This window comes from Chironomus tepperi, unplaced genomic scaffold (assembly GCF_022539635.2).
Source record: "Chironomus tepperi strain 1889 unplaced genomic scaffold, CSIRO-AGI_Ctep_v1 contig_87, whole genome shotgun sequence".
Classification (NCBI taxonomy): domain Eukaryota; kingdom Metazoa; phylum Arthropoda; class Insecta; order Diptera; family Chironomidae; genus Chironomus; species Chironomus tepperi.
Window position 1 is genome coordinate 774,585 of NW_027226209.1, and position 22,746 is coordinate 797,330.

Consider the following 22,746-nt stretch of genomic DNA (forward strand, 5'->3'; position numbering starts at 1 on the left):
TGCATACATGGAAGTGCTCTTTGTGGCTATTTGAGAGGTTTCTGCGTTGTATCTTTTGGCTCGGTTGATTGATATTCTAGATGTTAGATGGAATGCTAAAGAATTATTTGAAGGCTCAATGCAAACCATATCTAATAAAGAATAATATAGATTTGCATGCTATTTCCTGAAGTTTAAATAAATTAATAATTTTAAAAAACAGATTGACTGTAAAGTTAGACACTTGGGAATGAAATTTATTGGTTTAAACCTATCGCTGACCAAACTGTTATTCCTACCTCTATTTCTATCGTAATATCTACTCCTATCCCTACACCTGTTTCTGCTCACTTCCTTTCTTTATCCCTATACTTATCCCTATCTTTGCCCCTATCCCTGCCCCTACCCATACTACTGCCACTGTTCCTATCTCTTCCAATCTCTGTTAATACCTCTATTTCTATCCTTATCTCTATCACTCCTTCTATTTTAGGCATACATATTATCATACCTTCTACCTACCCCAAGGCATATCAATTGGTATAGGCATAGATCACAGCTTGAAGTCGACTTGAATTTTATATGAAGTTAAGTTAGTTTTTTCATACAAAATTTGAGTCGACTTTAAGTTTTGGTATAGGACCAGGAGTAAGTGTACATCAAGAAACCGCCCCTCAGCCTACCCTCCCCCTCGAAGCACCCAAATCAAAGTTTTATTATGATTTCTCTTAAGCTGCACATCAATATATTTACACACGTTTCATCCGCATGAATAATTCCTTCATCTTCATACAAAAATTTAATCCAAATGAAAGCGAATGTTGAGAATCTTGCCATGCCATCGCATTGCTGCACATCTAGCCTTATTATTGTCAGAACTACATAGAAGAGCCTTGTAAGTTCAACTTTTGCTTATTCTATTTTTATCACATTCTGAGAGCTACATGATGAGACAGACAACATGATTTCTCGGACCTTGAAAGCATTTAACATTCCAAACAAGTTGATTGAGAATCAAAAGGAATCAACAGCACTAAAAACTATGTGTGTAACTAATTTGTCAAACTATTTCAATCCGATAGATATGCATTTACGGCTGAACATTACTTAATTTTTCCATCAATCGACTCCCGTATCTCTGATTAAGACTTCACTCTAGTAGCTGTAAAATCTATCAACATAGTTTCGCTAACCGATGAAACTAAATTTTACCACGTGCCAATAAACAACATGGTTAACACGATCTATTCGAAGCAGTCAAGCGTCTTCAAAAGTGTTAATACACTTGTGCCACATGGTCAATTGAAAGTGATTATAATGATAAATGTTCATATAGTTGCAACAAGCAAATCGATCGAAAACGTGTTAACGTAATTAAGAAATGGAAAATGTAATCAAAAAGTAAATTAAGTGTAGCAGCCACTGACTGGCAATAAATTATTAAATGAAATATGGTCTGTAACATCCTCATCCAGAACTGCCTGCAAATATAGTCATTGTTGTGGAAACTGTTTGTTGCGGCACGCTAATTGGCCGTTAAATTTTTGTGAAAATGCTATGAATCCAGGCGTCGATTTCTCTGGTGCTTGTGTGGCATGGTAGACCACTGGTCCGGTACAATGGTACACCTGGTATGGCAAAATACTATCACCGTCCCAGTGATGTATCTTTACTGAAGCATGTTGTACCATTTTATAGCTTGTCCTATTGTGCCGTAACATTCCGTACCGCTTCATATCATGCCGTACCGTTAAGTATCGTGTCGAACCGTTCCATTATGTGCTGTACCATTCCGTAATGTGCCGTACCATTCCATAACCTGCCGTACCAATCCGTGATGTACTGTATCATTTCGTAACGTGCCGTTCAAGATCGTACCGTACTATTCAGTATCATGCCTTACCGTTCAGTATCGTTCTGTATTCTTGTTCCGTATTGTCGTTCAACATCGTGCCGTATGTTTCATGCTCTACCATTTTGTAACAACTATACTGGACCGTATAATATTACCATCGGCGAAATTGACCCTTGTTTATAACCAACGAGTACCCAAGAACCGTGGCACAAAAAAGCTTGAACAACCATGCCAATAAACTAATAAAATTATGATTTAAAGTTCTACTGAATTGCAAACGTCAAAAGTTTTTATTATGGCAATTTATCACAATAAAACACATCAAATTATTGTTCTAAATTTTGTAAGACTTTATTAATGCCAACGCTGTCAGTCAATTTTCGTGCTAAATTTCACATCAACTATTTATTGCAAAATTTATTTATTTTTAACAAACAATAAACCTAATAAAAATTGAATAGAATTGTGATTTTTATGATGAGCTTAAATAAATTATGATTAATTTAAGTATGGAATGCTCTGTTCTGTAACGATCAAACAAAAGGAATCAAATAAAAATCAACTTCATATATATTTTTTACGATATGAATCTTTATGTTAAAGTGTGAATTCTTTAAATAATTGTTGAATAATAAATATTATTGTATAAGCACACAGCACATCATGATATGATATATACAATGTACAAAAAAACCGCAAAAATGTGTTAATTGTGAATGAGTTAATATACTTCAAAACTCTTCCTTAATTAGTCAATTGAATAGAAATTCTCACAGTCATTGCATATTATGTAGGAACAAGGCTCCCGCAGATTATAATCTTCAATAATCTTTCTATGAAGATTATAATCTTAAATAATCTTTGTATGAAGATTATTAAAGATTATAATCTTTGTATGGAAGATTATAATCTTTGAAAATTTTGTATGAAGATTATAATCTTTAATAATCTTTGTATGGAGATTATAATCTTTTCCATACAAATCCTTTTAAAGATTATAATCTTCAACTTTAATGTCATATTAAGTTTTTAACTATTACGAAAGTGTAATTTATATTAAACTGTCGAAAAAAGCCGAATTTAGCTTTAGTATTTATATCTATAATGAAAAATTATTCGGAAAAGCCAAATTTTACTTCAATTTTGTTATTTGTCAGGAAAACCCCGCGAAAAACCTGTCAGAAAAGTCGAATTTGACCACGTGTTTCCCATTTACGATGGAAAACTCCTCAGAAAAATCTAATTTGGCCTTAGTTTTCTTAATTAAGATGGAAAACTTCTCAGAAAAGTCGAATTTGGCCTTGGTTTTTCCTAATTAAGATGAAAAACTCCTCACGAAAGTCAAATTTGGCCTTAACTTTCCAATTTGAGGTGAGTAACTCCTCAGAAAAGCACAATTTTGCAAAGGTTTCTTCAGTTAAGGTGGTAAACTTCTTAGTAAATCCAAATTGGAGTGTAAAACCACACAGAAAAGTCAGATTTCGCTTAAGTTTTCTTATACTGATTACAAAAATTCTCGAAAATGTAAATTTTTGTTTCAATTTTCTTAAAACCAGGGTGAAATATTCCTGAAAATAGAATTTTTCGCATCGATTTTCATTGTAGTTTAGTGAAAAACCAGTTTGAAACTTAATATAAAGTGTACAGTTAGCAAAAGCTCAGAAAATATATAATTTCGCAGAAAATGTTTATTTTCCTTATATTTGAAATTAAATTCACTGTATTAGAAGATTATAATCTTCTATATGAAGATTATTTTCAAGATTATAATCTTTCTATGAAGATTATTAAAGATTATAATCTTTGTATGAAGATTATTTGAGATTATAATCTTTGTATGAAGATTATTTCGGATTATAATCTTTGTATGGAAGATTATAATCTTGAAAATCATTTTGTATGAAGATTATAATCTGCGGGAGCCTTGTGTAGGAAGTACAAAAACACAGCACAAATTCATATTCTAATCACTTGACAATCAGCTGTCATTTAGCTTTATGAGCATTGCTATTATGCGTTGTACGCTTATGTTTTCTGTTTGTTGTTTGGGTTTTAATGTTGTCTAGCGAGTTGTGTAAGTTGTGTAAGTTGTTATGCTTGCTGGTTGATTTTTCCATAGAAATCTGAGTCTTACTTGTCTGACTGAATTGTTTGAAAAAAAGCTCATTAAGCATATGAAAAATTCAGATCCAGAAAAAGCTTTGGTTATCATCAAACAATTTTTCAAGTTCAAGAACTCAAATTTGAAATGCAGACCACGACAAGCTTTACTTGCAGAGCTCTAACTCGATGTCAAATTTTGTATTAAGTTGAGTAGACTTAAATAGAATTTTACATTTGATCGGATTGGATAAAAATACGTTATAGCTAATTAAAGGCAAGTTAGTGTCTAGATCACTGATTGGCAACCTGTGTTTCGCTGTAAACTAGTGTGAGACTAAATTTTTTGAAAATCTCATGAATCTTATGCTGGTTGCGGTTTTAATCGAAGTTTACCACCAAAGTGTGCAAAGGTTGTCCAGCACTAATCTAGTTAATGACAAGCTTTAACTAAAGCTTCGCGAGATCAAGTCCATATTTCCATTCTCGAGATTTATCGAGACCGAAACTTCTAAGATTTTCCTTTTAGACTTGGTTTAGGTCTCGAAAATTCTCTACCTGAGAGAGTTGACTTCGTGCTCTGTTGATTAGCAATAATCATAAATCAAAGTGACAAATTGCTCTATCGTGTTCTAATTATATAGCAATTGACTTGTAATCACAGTGTTCAGGAACCATAATACTGGTTTAATGTGTAACTGGATCATTTGTGCTTTGAAATTTTTTAATTACAATGTATAGAAAATTAAATGTGGAATTTAACTGCAAACTTTTGAATCTTATGTTCAATATTCATGTCAACTTTCGATTTCATTTAAATTAGTTATAACTTATTCTGATGAGTTTCATATAAGCCCACTACAGTGAATTTACGGATCACGTGTTTGTTCCCATTCTATTTACATTTTTCTAAAAGCGTTCTTTCATGTCACGTTGTCTAACTCTCAGTTCCCGTCTAAATAGGAGCTTTGGAACTGAATATTCTATAACTTTCAACCAACTATTGTTAAACAAACATCAAGGTAAAGCAAAGTCGTTTCACAAACTTTTCATTGCCCCACAAATCGAAAATCACCTACAAATACAACACTTTACAGCTCGGGCTATGTTTCTCATATCACTCTACCCAGCACTAAGCTTTACATTTGCTATAAAACCAAACCAAACAAAAACAAATACAACGAAACAAATTCACCTATTTGCAAATACATTCAAGCCACACTAAGTCAGTCAATTCTTTTTTTCTTTTCTGCATTCACTCAGCTTTATGCTTTAAAGTTTCATTTTCATTTCAATCGAGAGTGGTAACAAAAAAATAAAATAATAACAAATTTCGTCTTAATAGAAAAAAATTGAAGCTCGTCTCAGTTGAATTGAAGTGCTTGCGCGAATATGAACTAACGGATCAGGTCGCTTAAATTTATTTAAAAAACTGCCGAAAATTTTTTTTAGAACAATTCTTAATGACATTAATCGATACATGATAAGCGAACGTCCATTGATATGAAGAGAAAGAAAATTTAAAATTTATAGCTGAATAAAAAAGGAAAAGTTTAATTTATTGCCGTGAATTTTCTAAAGAGAAAGAAAAAAAAGTGAAAATATCTTTTTATCTTAACATCACAAGAGTGCATTTTACAATATAAGAGATATCCATTACAATCAATAAATATACATAAGAAGAAGAGCTTACTCTCTTTTCATACACGATAGAAGTGAAAAAAAAGTAAAGAAAAATTTCAAGTGAAACTAGAATTCAAAATAAAGTTTTGCTCAAAATGAGGTCAATATGTGGATTATTTTGTCTTCTCGCAGCATTTATGCTTGCTAATTCAGGTTGGTAGATGAGTGAGAAAAATTGATTAAAAATATTTAAATTTTAAATTAATTCTGTGTTGTGAAGGTAAAACGTAGGAAAAATGTACATATAAATGTATATCTTTTTTACTGTGCCTTGTGTCTAATGCATTCATGATCTGAAAACATTATTGCATTAATTTGTGGCTTTGCGGCTGTATTGCCACACATTTTATGTGACGTTCAATTCTTTATTCAGTTTTGATTCAGTTTTGTGGGGTTGTGCATGAATGATGTACATGAAAAATCGGTTTTTAAGTCGAGTTCGGTCATGAACTTCAGGTATGCATTTTCTGCAGTGTAGATGTGCAGGACTGCAATTTTGGACTGTACCTCATAGTTTATACCCGGCTCCAAGCCGGCGTATTATATCTGTTGGCCTGCAATTTTGGATGAACTCTAACTTTATGTATTTTTCGTTTCTAACTGCCGGCCTGCAGATAGTCAGAAAATGCCGGCCTGCACATAGAAAAAGCAAGCCTACAGACAACAGTCGGGTTACAGCCGAAAACTGCAGGCCTGCTCATCTAAAATGCAAGAAATTCCGGTCTGCGTTTTTGACCAAACCCAAATTTTAAGTCATGCATCCACAGTCTTTCATGTCTTGAGCTACTCATGTGTAACTATTTGTAGCTACTCAGGACAAGGAATAACTCCTAAAATTCCAACCAAAATAGATCATGCTTATCTAAATGAGCAATTTATTTGAGCATGCGATTTTAAGATCAAAAGCACACTCCAGAGGTGTACCCCGAAGGCGGGGTTCTGTTTTGAAAATTAGTTGTACCGAACGCAAAAATTGAGGGTTTTTGGACTTTTTCCTCGAAAAGTCCTAACAAAACTCTCAAACACTACTCAAACCCTTGAATACGCCACTGACATCCTCTTTGCCTGTTAGGCTGTTAGAGAAATATTAGACGTCATAATTGCATGAACTCCACAGCGATATCATTGAACTACTGTGGCTGTTAATTGGACTTTAAGGCATTTATCAATCACTGTCTCCATGTATGTATGTAGAGTGAATATAAAGAGCAAATTTTTTTAGTTTATGCCATTAATTAAACTATTTTTTTTTCTTTTTATCAAAATTGCCAATTAGAGGTAAAGTCAATTAATATCATTATGCGTATATAATTTTTATATAATAATCTCTGCTTCATATTTTACGAGATGATTCTTATCATCATTAAATAATACAACTCACATGATTTTTAATAATTGTTTCCTTAAAAGCACCTGCAAATTGTGAAAACATGAAAATTGTGTGGCATAAATATTTCATAAAATTCTTATTATGTGCAGAACTTGAGCGCTATTTTCTGTAAATGAACTAAATGAGGGCTTTTGAGGGACATAAAAATCAGACAATGTGCTTATCAGATAGTTTTCACATTATAATTGCACATAAATTGTATAGACTTAAGTCAGGACTTTACACGAAAAAGTTTCGCACCTTGACACCGTTTATGGGCATTTTGATCTGGATAAGAAATGAGATGAAGGGCTGACTTACTGTTTATGACTTCTGTTTATTGGAAATTGTATTGAAATTTATGGTTGAAGCATAAAATTTAAGCAGTTATCGGCATCGCTTTTTGTATTATTGCCGGGTAATATTGGGTTACTTGCATAATGATAAGGCAAGGAATATAAGTTACTTGATTATTTTGGAATTTCAATTTGTGTTTAAAAAATGCAGCTTACTTTATGCATTTTGGTTTTGAATATAATGGGAAGGTTGATCCATTTTTGCATAAAAATCTTGAGCATCATAATAAGTTGATCTCGAGCAATACAATATATTTGCTAAGGTATTAACCAAAATGCATAAATCGGTTAACCCATCCAAGAGCCAATCCTATGTCGGCATGATTCTGACATGGTGTTGTATTTAAAGCAAACTCGAAACCAAGTCAGAGTCATGCAGGTCTGTGGTTTGATTGATGGTCGATTTCTATTAGTGTATGTTGCTGGGTCCGCGGCAAGACATAAATGAACCTTGATGACACCGTAACTGTTATTTCTTGTTCATTTTCTATCCCTTGTTCTAAAGCAATTACAACAAATTTCATACATTGTGGCTATTCATCTTTGACATACATACACATGTCATCTGAATCTTACTTCACATGTCATATTGTCAACGACAAAACAGACAAAAATTCCTCATCTCAAAAAACTCGCTCATAAAAATAAAATATGAATAGCATCAAAATCAATCTGAATTTATAAAATTGAAAAAAAAAAAGCCTACGTTGAATATAGCGTGAGCAGAAACAAACAAGAAAACGACATTGCAGTATAATTTTTTTTAAAATGCAACGATTTGATTTGCTTTTGCAGTGTGACAGAATTCAAAATTTATAAGCATAAACACACATTCGAAGTTGTTAAAAAAACACAAGAATTGCATAATGCCGTGCACATTGCAAATCATGTCGCATGTCAAAAATAATACTTTTTCCTATCACGAGCTTCTTTTGATTTATTCCTGACGCATATGTGGCACAAAATGCGACAATAATCATCCACTGACTATTTATGATTTGTAAAACATACAAACCGTACAAAAAATATAGTAAAAAATCATTCACGTTCCATTAAAATGCATTATTAATTGAGCGAGAAAATTTTTGGACGTTTAAATGATTGTGAGGTAATCTTACTCATCGTGTGGATATGCCGAGTGACACAATATGAATAAGGGTCTGTCATGGAGCTTTTGGGGCTTCGTTAAAACTCTTTTATCAGCATTGAATGGAAGGTGTTTTCGTTTGGAGTTAATATGGCTCCTGACGGTCGTCCTGAGTGACACAAATGCAGAAGGCTCCGCCATGAACCTCAAATGTGGACTGCAAAATAAAGCTCTAAACCTCTATTATTGACACCAAATGGATACCAACTCTATGTGACAGCCATATTGACCCCAAACGGAGCCGGCTTCCATTCGGTGCTAATAAAAGAGGTAACGTCCTCCTTGAGAGTGCCTTCCTCATTTGTGCAGCTCGGATATCTCACCTCATGTTTGTATCTTGATAGATTTTAATTAAGATGAATGTATTTCGCCGAATGAGTGAGCAGCCCATGTGTTTCGTTTTTACAATGCGATGATTTATGAATGAAAATTTAACACAGAAGCCTTATAAGTATATACAGCAATTTAAATTTTAATCAGCAAAAAAAAAAATTAGTAACGAATTTGCTTTTGGACTTTAAATTGCTATTTCAATTATGTCTGTACGAAGAAGCGAAAGTTTTTCTTTCTGTGAAAATTTTTAATTCAGCTTCTTCTTTCTTTTGCCTCATGCATTTTAAAATTTGTTGATTTTTATCATCCCATTTGCTGTTTAGGTTGGTAATTTGTTTTTAAATGCGCTACTACTGACATTGAAACTGACAATTAAGATTGCAAGATAGAACGCCCTCTGAAAGATGTGCGCGGTGTTTATGTTGCATTGAATTTGAATCAATGCATTTTAATGTGATGAATTTTTGTGTTATTCCCGAGGTGCAAATGATCAGTTATTGAGAATTGTTGAATGTAAAATTGAGATTTTGGTGCATGAAGTCAATCGAATTTTGTCATATTTGATCGATATTCAAATTAAGTTTTATCCAAAATTGCAAGCTTGCAGACACAAAACGCAGGCCTGCAGTCTTGGACAAACTATGATATTCAATCGAAAACTGCAGATCTACGGAACTAAAATGCTGGAAATGTAGAGCTGTAGTTCTTGTTCGAACCCTATTAAAATTAATTTCATTAACTGAAATTCAGTCGAAATCCGGTCGGTCCCATTCATCAAGATATAATTCACAAATTTTCTTTTAAAACTAAATTTTTGTAAAATACCGGCTATAATCCGGAAAGTATACGATGGAAAAATATCGAAATATTCTCATATGCCGGCTAGGAGACGTATTAGGTAAACTAAGCGTCACACTTTGCTTCTGTACACATTTTTCGCATTTTCTAGGTCTTGTCTCTGCTGGATATTGTGATATAGATGGATGTTGAGTCGATAGTATCATGTTGATGAATGCTAGTTTATAATGATGATCGTATCAGGTTCATTAACTTATAGCATTTAATGTGACAGATATCTGCTGACATCCAAACCTCCATATTGCACACCTGTTCAACATTTTAAGCAATAGAATTTCAAATTCTATGTTTTAATATTCATAAGTTACTATGACGTCATTAATCATGAGCCATTTATTTGTTGGTCGCTTAAAAACACATTTTGTGTACCTTAAAGCTTCCTAAAATAGTCTAGAACCATTCCTTTAATGCTCACAGGCAGTATTCAATTTCTTCGTGGCTTCCCTGAAGGTTAAATTTATTGGCGATGATGATCCACAATTAATGTAGCAACAATGATGGCAAATTTAATGAATTGCTAAGTTTAGCGATCAAAACTACTGTTTGATTGCTCAATTAAATTTGCATAATGTCGTTCAAATAGAATGTGATTCACATTTAACTATTCATGCCATTATGAAGAAAAAAGGAGGCACAAAAAAATGAAGATAACCCGTGAGAATTCCGTAGCTCTCTATTTTGCATATCAGTAATATCAAAATGAATCTTCGACACAACTACGGGAATGTAATGAATGCTGAGACATGACATAAACATAAAAGTTTAATGACCAATTGTGAATTGATTTCACTTTCGGTTGTGGCAATAGGAATGCTTTAAAAAAACAAATAAAGATAAATTCTTACCTACTGCTCTCTATATTTGGGTCAGTTACCGACTCTTGCTGGGTTAATGCAGTGATAGTTGACTGGTGTGTCGTGGCACTCAGACAATCTAAAGACAATGCTTTTGTATGTGCTGAAAGTTATCCAATACTGGATTATTGCATTCGAGATGGAAATCTGTTGCTTATTTTTTTGCGGTTTCCTTTTTCGGTGCTTTACAATTTTAATAATATTCCATAACATTCCAAACTGTAAGATGCCATTACACAATATATATTTGCTTTAAATCTCAACACATTTCTCGTTCACGTTTTATGCTGAATCTGTTAATGAGTTACAATTTCTTTCTTTTCAAGCATTAAATTGAATTTCATGTCCATTCTCGATTTTTTAATTATTCAATTCTTATAATTGATTTTAAAATTGAAATTTCCGTCAGTCTTTCTTTCTCTGTTTTAATTACCATTGAATGGGGAGCTCTAAATGAGGAATTAAATAAATACAGCAAGAAAAACACGCAAGATTTTAAAATTCATTAAAACTTGATTTTATGCTAAATTTAAATTTCTTTATGACATAATTTTGAATTAATCGCTGGCCATACCGGTGCAGAATGCTAAGCTTGCAGTAAATAATCATTTAGCATCAAAAAGAATAGATTGAACTATTAATAAAGCTTAATAAATTTGATAATTATGGATATAAAATACACGTCCGGCTTGCATCTGTGATGGTGAATAGATTTTGATTCAATGACTTCTGGACTTGACTCGTGTTTGCTGTGTTTTTAATTAAGATTCTTAGAGTTTTTTCTTCAACATTCTTGACTGTTCGGCTAGAAAAAAAAGAATGCTCGAATAGCTTTTTTTTTTTTTTTTTTAAAATAAACTTTTTATTCATTAAATTTTTAACTTAATTATGTACAAAGTTTGGATACATTTTATTTGTATTTAAATTTTTAAAGGATTCTGACTTATCGCCTTCATCACTTAGTTTTTGATTTTATTTTGAAATTGTTTTGCTTTAATTTATGTTGTGGTTTATTCGGTGTTTCGCGACGCAAGACGAGTGTTGAAGTTCGCTTGCAACTTTCCGACGTAGTCCTCAATAGAGGGTATTTTTGCTTCAGTATGTAGATCTGATATCCTTTCATATCTTGTTTTGTTGAGAACAATTCTCAAGAATTTGTTTTGTAGTACTTGTAGTTTTTGTAGATGTGTTTTTGCCATCCGTTCATATGCTGGACAGCCGTATGTGAAGATGGGTCTCACGGCTAGCTTGTAGATGAGAAGTTTGTTTCGAACGTCGAGATGTGAGTTCCTGCTGATGAGGGGATAAAGTAGTCTTAGTGCAGTGTGAGCTCTGTTGGTCACATATTCTACATGCTGCTTTAATGTCACTCTCTTGTCGATTATCATTCCCAGATATTTAGCTTCGGTTTCCCATTTGATGTTTTCGTTGAGGAATTTGATGTTGTCTCTAGGAAGTTGCCTGGAGTACCTATTTGTGATGAATAAGGCTTGAGTCTTCTGTTTGTTGAGATTTATTTTCCATTTGTTCATGTATTGTTGTACTTTTCTTCCAGTGTGTTGTAGATGTGTTACAATATCGGCTGAGTTTTCTGCAGAATGATACAATGCAGTATCATCTGCGAAGAGTGCGATATTGTTGGTTGTTTCTCTTACAATATCATATGTGTAGATGTTGTAGAGAGTTGGTGAAAGCACTGCTCCTTGTGGTACTCCGAATTTGATTTCATTGGTTTCTGAGAACTGACCTTTAATAAAAACTGAGAAAGTTCTTTCACTTAGGAAAGATCTTACAGTTTTTATAAGTGGTAGTGGAAACCCTAATTTGATCATTTTAAACAAGAGTCCGTTATGCCAGACTCTGTCAAATGCTTTCTCCACATCTAGGAAGATCATTCCTGTTGATTTCTTCCTGCTTATGTTTTCCTTTGCTGTTTTGATTACTTTGATGAGTTGGTGAGATGTTGATCGTCCTGTGCGAAAGCCACACTGTTGAGTCGGAATGATGTTGTTATCCTCCAGATGCTCGTTTATTCTATTCAGCAATACTCTCTCCAATATTTTGCTTAGGGAACTAAGCAAGCTTATTGGCCTATAGCTGCTCACTTCGTTTGCTGGTTTGCCAGGTTTTGGGATCGGGATTACTTTAGCTTTTTTCCAAACTTTCGGAAAATAGTTAAGTTTGAGACACGTGTTGATGATGAACTTCAAATATTCGAAGCCTTTTGGTGGAAGATTTTTGAGGAGTATGTTGTTGACATCGTCTAATCCTGGTGCTTTAGGATTTTTCAGATTTCTTACAATGTATGAGATTTCCTCTACATTTGTAAGTTCTGTGCAGTCACTATTTTCTCCTTCCAATGCTTCCTTCACTGCGTTGTCTACTTCCTGGGTATGTACTGGGTTGTTGTCCTCAAGTGGATTTTCGTGAGCTTTACGAAAATAGTCACTGAGAACGCTGGCTTTTTCCTTATTAGTGATGAACGTTCTATCTGCATCAATCAACGGTGGCATCGATTTTGAACCTTTCTTGCAATGCTTTGCAATCCTCCAGACTGTTTGGTTTGATGGTTGGATTTCTGAAAGCCGCTTATTCCAGTTTGTATTTTTGAGTTCCTTAATTTTGTCTTTGATGACTTTCTGTAGAATGTTTAATTCAGTTTTGATTTGATTATCTCTGCTACGTTGCCATCTTCGTCGAAGACTTCTTTTCGTCCTGATTAAGTCTTTGATTTCTGGTGTGAGCTTTGTCGATTCAAAGTTGATCTTTTTCTTCTTCACAGTTTTGTTTCTGGAATCCATGATGAGTTCTGAGAATACTTTGATATGATGTTCTATCTCCTCTACTGTGTTGCATGGGTTTTCCAGAGTGCTGTCTTCGATGCGACGAGTTATATACGATTTGAATTTTTTCCAGTTGGCATTTCTGTAGTCATATCTGTAAACTGTGTTGTCTGTTCTGTCAACTTTGGATGTCCTGATTTGAAAATACACAGCGCAATGGTCACTCATTGCCTCTGTGCATTTTAGTTCTGTAGTGTTCAGACTGGAATTTGAGAGCATCAGGTCGATTGTTGATACAGATTTCGTCGGATCTTCTGGATAATACGTTGGTGAATCGGGGTAGTAGATCATGAACTCCCCGGACATATCCTGTAGTATTGTCCCGGCTTTGTTTGCTACGTTGCAATTCCACTCTCGATGTTTTGCATTGAAGTCTCCGCAGATGTAGTAGTTTCCTCTGATGTTTGTTATTTTGTTGATGTCATCTCTTAGGTGATCGTCTATTTCCCTTCCTTTGCATCCTCCTGGAAGATAGACGGAGAGGATGTGGCAGCTTATTGATTCGTTGATGAAGACTTTTATTCCGATGCATTCTATTAGCTTTGTGTTGTAACTTGGTTGAAGCTGATGTTTTAGATTTCTTTTGACAATGATCGCAACACCACCTTTTGGTCTATCAATGCGATCAAATCGATGAATTACGTAGTCAGGATGCGAGTCTACTTTGGAGTTTGGTTTTAGGAATGTTTCCGATATGCACGCAACATCAACGTTTTGCATGCTGAGGTAGTCGAGAAATGCTAACATCTTATCTGCAAGGCTGTTAGCATTCCAGTAAATTACGTTGATTCTTTGGTGACTACAATCCATGTTGACTCATGTAGATTTTGGCAACTTTTTGGCCGATGGCTTGTTGTACCTGTTCCTCTTTTAGGTACTCTGGCTTTTTGGTGATGATTTCGATGAATGAGTTGATGAAGAACATGCATTCATCGATTGTGCCTTGGGCTGGTGAAATTTGTTCCTTTGTATTACCACTGGATGAAGGTTCAGGATCGACCTTGTTTGTTTCCAAGGTTAGTGAATTGAAGTCTAGGTCCATAATTTCTACAACCTGCGTTGAGTTCTGTTGATGATTGTTATTGGTCTTTGGCTTTGACCTGTTGTTATTTCCATTCCTTCCCCTTCTCCTGTTTCTTCGTGTTTTGTTTTGATTTCCCTGATTTGAGGGTTTCTGTTGTGGATGATTATTTTGCGATTTTATGGTGACTGGTGCGGAGGTTTCAGAAGCTGGTTTTCTAGATGTTGTTGGTACCGGTTCTGGGATACTCCTAGCTGGTCTTTGTGATGTAAATTGATCAGATCCGCCTGATCGTTCACCTGCTTTTGATGTTGGTGGAGCATTCCTTTGTTGTCCAGCAGGATTTCGTGAATTCCTTTGTTGTTCACCTGATGGTCTGTTTTGATTTCGGTTGTTGTCGTTCATTGATTTAGCTTTCCACTTCTCGATTATTTGTTTCCTGATGTTGCATTCTTGTGAGATTGCTGTATGTTTCTCGCCGCAGAAGTGACACTTTAGTTTTTCGATTGGGACCTTGTTGGTTTCAATCGAAATGTAAGGACAGGTTTTTGAATCATGCTGTTCAGAGCATCTGAAACAGATTAGTGGTTTGTTACAACCACGTTGTCCATGACCAAACTGCAAACATTTCGAACAGAAAGAAGGTCCGTTACGCTTGTTGTTGTATTTAGCCCATTTTACTTTGAAGCCGTAGACACAGTTAACCTTTCGAAGGTTTTCCAAAATGTTACCTTCCTGTACTTTATTAAAATACAGAAGGTAGTTCTGGTCGTCGTCGTTTTCGTGTCTCCTTTGTTTCATTGTCATTTTGACAATTTTAACTGGTGATATGTTTTCCGTTTTCAACTCCTTTTCCAAGTCTACGATCTCCATCATTGGAAGTCCGTAGAGCACGAATTTCATCTGTGGTTCCTGGTTTGCATAGGTGTGAAAGTGGTGTTGTTTTTCTCTGAGGAGTTTGATGAATCTGTCGTAGTCGTCCCAACTCTCCGTTGATACAACTTTTGTTTTGAGTTTATCCTTTTTGACGTTGATCATAAAACTCCTGGGTTGGTTGTTGATCTGGTTCATCAACCTTCTGATCTCCTGTCCTCCACCACTAGTTATATGGATCGGTGGTGGTTTTGGTTTCTGCTGTGATGTTACGTTGTTGTCTTTCGATGATGATGATATTTCACTTTGTTTTGGTTGTTCTGGTGCTTTGCTGTTATCTCCGCTGAAGTTGAACAATCTGTCATCGTACAGATTCGTCCTGGCATTTGAGAAGTCAAATTGTTTTTTGTTGTCATCTTTCTTTTTGCTAGCACTAGATATCTTTTTGGCTGGCGCACTGAAGATTTCAAGTTGGCTGCGACGTTTTTCTGCCCTTAATGGTTGGACGAATTGATCCATTGTTGTCTGTTTTGTTTTGAGATTTTCCATCTCAATGTCATGTTGCTTTTCGTTGTTTATATCCTCGGTGATGAGAGTTGTCACGGGTGCTGAATCTTGTTGTTGAGATTCAGGTTGTTTTTCCGAAAGTTTTTGGTTACTTTCCTCGTTGTTGAGATTTGTTGTTGTTTCTACCATTTTGCCGAACAAGTCAAAACACGTCTGAACAAGTTGAACTGAGATTCGAAACTTTAATCTCTGTTGTTGTTATCTGGAGCTTTTGAGAATTTTGAATTAATTGCGGAGCGAATCAAAAACACGTCTGTTCCCTTTGACGGACCGACGTGAACTGAATGCTCGAATAGCACGAAGAAGTGAAAGTAAATTTTTGATGTAAAACTGTTCTGAAAACAGCCATCATGCTGACTTTAAGATACCATCACGTCTTACCGTTAACACAGGGACGTACATAGTGACAATATTGTGCCAGGGACGTAACGAGTTTTAAGTGGGATGAGGCTTGGATAGGGCTTGTCCCCCAAAACTCCATACCTGTTGGGTTCGAAGATTGTTGGTTCCTAACATTACCTTGTCTATTCTGACTGTGGGATGCAACCCTTCAGTCGAGATTGTAGGATTATAATCTATTCTTTCAAATCCATATACCGGTACAGATCTCGGTTGGCATCCACGTGCCATTTAGTCAGGTTTGGAGTCCGATTTCTTCTTCCTCAATCCTCTATTGTGCGACTTGGAATGTTTCATTCTTAGATGCTGGAATTTTCTAGATTTTTAAAAAAAAATCCTGAATTACGTTTGCCTTTATGTGACTAAAGACACATACGTAGAATATTTTATAGCATATGGATGGCTTAACCTCTGCCAATTGCAGAAGCAATCATTATTTACACACAAAAATGTGAATTGTCTTTCACAGCTTCAAACAGTCAAATAATTCCAAAGATCTATGCTCAAACCTTTTAGCTCTTCTATATAAATAGCAGCTGCTAAATATCACCAACATTCCAATAAATTTAAGGTCTTAAAAATCAATTACCCAAAATATTATTCAAATCCCAATGTTAACCTTTCATCACTATAATCATCGACTCATCACCTTAGCTACCTTGACTTTAGAAATGAAGTTCAGATAATAACAAATAGGAAGCGTGAGCCGACCAATTTTGGAATTGGAGCTCGTGAAAAACATTCAAAAAAATCGCACATAATCAGCGATTATTGTAATAAAATTTTCATATCATTAACCTTCACTTCTGTAGCAGCTTCCCAAAAAAAAGTGAAAAATTTTGATGCCTAAAGCACTAAAAAAAGCGAAAGTTGAGCATCAAATGAAATAAAATTAAAAACATTTATCGATGATGTCTTAAAATGCAGTTTAAATGTCATCTTATTTCTTATGCTGTAGGTTATGTCTTCAACCACGCGCTTCAATTTGATTTGCATAAAATTATAGAGACAGAAAGACGAATAACAATGAATCTCATTGCATTTTTTCAATGTCACTTGTTTACTTCATTTAATTAACTTTGATGCTTTATTCCTCTGATGGTGTGTTTGTTGTCGTCTCATTTAATTCGAGTCAACATGAAAGGGAAGGAAAAATGTGATAAATTTTTTATTTTTAATAGCGGACTGTTTTTTCGATCGAGGAAATTGATTTTTTCCGTCCATCCTGTGTAGTGATTATTGATGGCAGTAAAAGTTATTGTGATTAATTAAAATTGTTGGAATTCTTTAATGCGTTCTGTGACTTTTTGCCACATCACTGGTCATAAAGATCAACTATGGCCTCGATTAGATGATGCTTAGAGATGAATCTGTCACTGAATACCGCTTGCTATTACTTAGTGTATAAATTACTTTAAAATATTCTGATCTTCAAGATTCAGAGCTGCACTAAGGCTTTTCATGGCTAATGATTGTTTAACAAGTGAAGGTGCGTCAAACCTCTACACTTAGTAGCAACTAGGGTTGTCAATTACAAATACCAATATTTGGGTATTTGGTCCATTTTGAAACTATTTGGGTCACCAAATAATTTGTATTTTCAAACCAAATAATTTGTATCTACCAATATAAGAGTTAAATGTAAAGCAAGTATGAATTTTTTCCGGAAAATCATTAAGTATAAAATTTTGAAATACTTTTTTAGAATTTTTGACCATTGTTTTGATTAAATATTCAGTGATTACAAAAATTTAACACATGTTGTGATTTTGAAAGTCATGACGAAGAGATAGAAAATCGCACTTCATGTCATTTGATTAGAATGCTGCAGTCATGAATAGACTTAGCTCTAGATTATTCAAAAATACTAAAAAATAGGACTAAGAAGTTAGAGGAGCGCTATATTTCATTGAAGTCCATTCAACCTACGTCAACAAGTTTTGAACGAACCTTCTGTGCATAATGTTTTAGGTCGAAATTTCCTAATCATATGACTGAAGAGAAGTCAATATTTTATTATTGTTCTTTGGAAAACAATCAATTTCATTACTTCTAAGTGAATTGTTTTACTAATTGTACACTAAGCGTGAATATTCAGGCAATTTTTTGAAAATTCAGATGTTTTTAGGGTCATATTCATGCTTTTGAAAATATTTGGTATTTGTACAATATTTGGGGGTCTCGATATTTGGGTATTTGGTATTTGTACAAATAGTAAAAACCCAAATAATTGACAACTCTAGTAGCAACTTTAACTTAAAGTGGGATAAGGTGGGATAAGAGTCATTTCTTTGATGATATTACTGTCTGCATCCTACAATGGAACACTGTGAGCTGCGTTACAAGTACAAATGATTTGAGAACGTCAAGTGACAGTTGCTTCTGCCGAGTTTCGAACTCATGATCGCAGAGTCAGTGTTTCGATAATTAGTTACCTAAGTACTAAACCATTCCGCTACCAAGGCGCTTCGACTTACTACATTGGGTATGCGCGTACTCCCTATTTGCGTATAAATTCTCTTTTCGGATATGAACTCCTTAATCGGGTATATCCTCAAAAAGGAATTCCATAAGAGTTTTGGATTCTTGAACTTCTTCTAATACGTATCTAGGACAAAACAATTGCAACCTTAGAACCAACCCTGTGTGTTTTCTTTTTCCATAATCAATCTGCATTTCTATACCAATGCAACAATAATCGAACTTCATTCCCGATTCCAAGAAATCCCTAAAAACATATTACTCAGCATGTTCAACTTTAATGATTGATTAATTGCTTACCATTCAAATTAAGTTATCTGAAGTTGTCGCAATAAACGCACTACAGCCAATCAACCATCCCATACGCAATTCCATCTCCAATATTGACTCATTACTTTGTTTACCATAATTTCCGTCTCCTTTATTGCACTTCATTTATTTATTTTTGCATAAAAAAAAGTCCAATATGTATGACATGCGATACATAATTTTTTCAATAAGTTTCCAATCGATTATGAAGTAATTAATGTCTGGATATAACAATCAATAAATTTAGTCATGTATTATAAAATTTCCGCTACATTTAAAATAGTGTTGTAAGTAACACCATATTTTATTAATATTTTTGTAGACTATTATGCGTAATAAGCCTATAATATGCCAATTCCATCCATTTTCATTCGAAGAAGAAAAAAAGTTTCACTTTCGTTTGCGACAATTTACATAAAATTGTCTCTTTTTTCTGTTTTCAATGCCAGTTATTTTCAATTAACAACAGAAAATATGCATCACAATGCAATAAGTAAATAAATAGATGTAATCAATAAATTGCGGATGTTACTTGTACAAAATTAGCAATTAACTGTTCAATGATCTTTCTCTTTGTCGTGATCGGTGAACAATTAGATGCAATAATAGGATGAAAACCTGTTTATCAGCTTATCGATAAGCATGGCAATAAATTCGTGTTTTGTCTCATATCAGTCATAATGTGTGTATTAGAGTATCAATTCAATGGTAATGGGGTTTGTTCAGAAGTGATGTCTTTTGTGAATAGAGATTTTTGATTCAAAACTTTGCAAAAATATAAGTGAATCAAGGAGAAATCAAGAGTTAATCAAGGAGGAATCGAATGGGAATCATGGGAAATCAAGATGGAATCAAGGAGGAATCAAGAGGCAGTCAAGGAGGAATCAAGTGGTAGTAAAAAGGTAATCAAAGGAGAATCTAATGGAGATCATTGGGAATCAAGGGGGAGTCAAGGGGGAATCAAAAGACAATCAAGGGGTAATCAAGGGATATTCAAAGGGGAATCAAGGGGCAGTTAAGGGTTAATCAAGGGGTACTCAAGGGGCAATCAAGAGCTAATCAAGGAAGAAACAAGGGGCAATCAAGAAGGACCCTAATGGGAATCATGGAGCATCAAGGGGGAATCAAGGAGTAATCAAGGGGGAATCAGCAGAGAATCTAAGGAGAATCAAGTAAGAATCTAGAGGAAATCAAGGGGGAATCAATGGTAGATTTTGTGTCGAATGCAAGAATTCAGTCGAGAGGGGATAATGGCTGTGGATTTTTGTCTCGAAAACGAAGCTTCAGAATTCAAAGTCCTTAATTCCTCCTATTCCTCGAACACACTCCTGCTGACCAATTGACAAGAACACATCACTTCCAAACAAACCCCATGATGATTTTACCATTTTAAAATAACTCTTACAAAATGACCATTTTCTCTTTCTGATTACTGCATTCTCTTTTTGATATAATAATATTTTATTACAATTTCATTGATGTCATCTCAGTCAATGATTGTAAAAAATTGTCGGCATGACCAACTGCTATGTGTTGAGGTAGATCCGGATATTTCTTGAAATTACTGCTGCTCGTGTTTAAAATTATAGATCACCCGGTTTTTTTTGCTGTTGTCCGATAGAAATGACAAAATATGTACTGTAGTAACAGTTGGAGGTAGTCATGAAGAAATAAATTAACATGATTTTGTTAATTTACAATTAATTTATTTCGCTAAAATGTATGTTTCCTGGGTTGACGTGCAAAAATGTTGATTTTAATTTGAAATCAGTGGCGATCTGTTTGGAATGTTTTGTGTCTGGGGATTTTCTTGTTTGGTTAAATGGGATAAATTTGTAAAATATTTAATTAAAATCTAGACAAGAGACAGAGATACTGTTGTGCTGTTTATGCGTCACAAGGCTAATTGTTGTATGGCAAGTGAGGGTTCGTTAGTCATTCTATTCAAATCTAGTTCTATACTCGAATAGAACAAGTTCATTGTATGGTGACAGATTTAAGTTGAAATCGTCATCAAGTCATAGTCACGTTGGTGTTTGGTCTGATTTTTGATTCATTATATGACATTTGCCTTTATGACTTTGATGACATTACTGCTTGTAATATCCAAAAGAAGGATATGAGCTGCATTTGCGGTAAACATGATTCAAAAATGGACAGATAATGCCTAGAGTCAAGGGGATCAGGGTACAATGGTCAAATAATGAAGAACGAAACTCTTCTGTCCCTGACACATCTTTGACTCACTAGAAACCAAAGCTCGAGCTTATCTTGGATTTTGTATGAAGTCAAGTCGACTTTTACGTACAAATTCTGACTTTCGACTTTGAGCTTCACATTAGATGAGAAACTAGATGAAAATCCGTTAATTCCATACAAATACGACCTAGTTCCTCAACCTAGTTGTCAATTAAGATCTTAAGCTTCATGAATTAATAAACTCAAAACTTTAAATATTAGCTCTAACATAAATTGCAAACAAAGTAAATCCCACAAATAATTGCAAAATTTCAATTGAAAGTAAATGAATAAAATTTAATTTTAACATTACTGGAAAGTGGAATTTCACAGCTTTACTTAGTTGCTACTGCAGACTGCTTGGTATCGAGTTATTTGTTTCAAGTCACTTAAACACTTATTGCTGATAAATAATTTATTACCATTTACATAGTCTCGTTAACGATGAAATAATGCCAATTGATATAAACTTTCCATCAACTTGAACTATTCAAATAATTCAGCAAATACCAAGTTCCATCAAAACATTTTCGGCTTCTCTTTGCTTTCAATAATTCTGCCTACTACCATTATTCATTATCAGACAATGCTGTTTTTTTTTTCAATAATATCTTATACAATGTCTTCATGTACACGCAGTCTGATGATGGATTACTTACCTTGGCATTTCAGTCTTTGCAGAAAGTGAAGATGATCATGACGAAGAATTCTTGAGTAGTAAAATGTTGCAAAATAGACATTAATTTCTCATGAGCATGCTATAGTGATAGGAAGAGATTTAAACGAGACTGGATGGAGAAAATATGAATGAAAATGGAAACTAAAAGTGCAAAAAAAAAAGAAATCTGATGTATCTTTAACTCTCTCAAAGCTATACATAAAATTGTAATGATCAGTTCCAATGCAACCGTTGCAAATTGGAAAACTTGATAAACATGTGTCTTAAGACTTTTTATATCCACCAATGACTACATATTCAATTACTTTCGTCGGAATTAAGTTTACAGGAAGATTAAAAAAATTATCGTCAAGGTTACGCATGACATCGTTATCGGATGTAATGAGTTTAAAAACAATTAAAGTCTTTAATGAATGCAGTCAGGTATATCCACTTTATTATTTATCATACCTATCATCGCTATCATAATATTTATACCTTTTATGATGCCATTTTTACTGTTTGACTGTCATTTGTTATTTAAGTAGATGAGATTCATATTAATAGGAATTTTAGTGGTAATGAAAAATTTATGGATATGAGTGTGGATCATAAAGGATTACTTTGTATATTTAAGGGTGTATTTGAAGCAAGAATCTGATTTGGATCTTTATTAAGTTGATTCTGTAAGAATGGACAAACTTCCGAGTGGATTTAGGATTGACTAATCGCAGTCTGTTCCATTCAAACCTCAAAAGTATTCCAAAATTATGACTTTATCCATAAAGATTGTTAGAAATTCCGAGTGGGCATAGGATCGACT

The 22,746-nt window shown here is 34.2% G+C and overlaps 1 protein-coding gene across 1 annotated transcript in view; it reads left to right on the plus strand.

The window, feature by feature from the left end:
• The first annotated feature begins 5,317 nt into the window (after nucleotides 1–5,317).
• Cda5 (Chitin deacetylase-like 5) overlaps nucleotides 5,318–22,746 on the plus strand; it is a 100,074-nt gene continuing 82,645 nt past the window's right edge. The window contains exon 1 of the mRNA XM_070635247.1: nucleotides 5,318–5,770. Within this exon, the coding sequence (XP_070491348.1) occupies nucleotides 5,713–5,770 (58 nt within the window). The 5' untranslated portion in view covers nucleotides 5,318–5,712. The remainder of the gene's footprint in view (nucleotides 5,771–22,746) is intronic.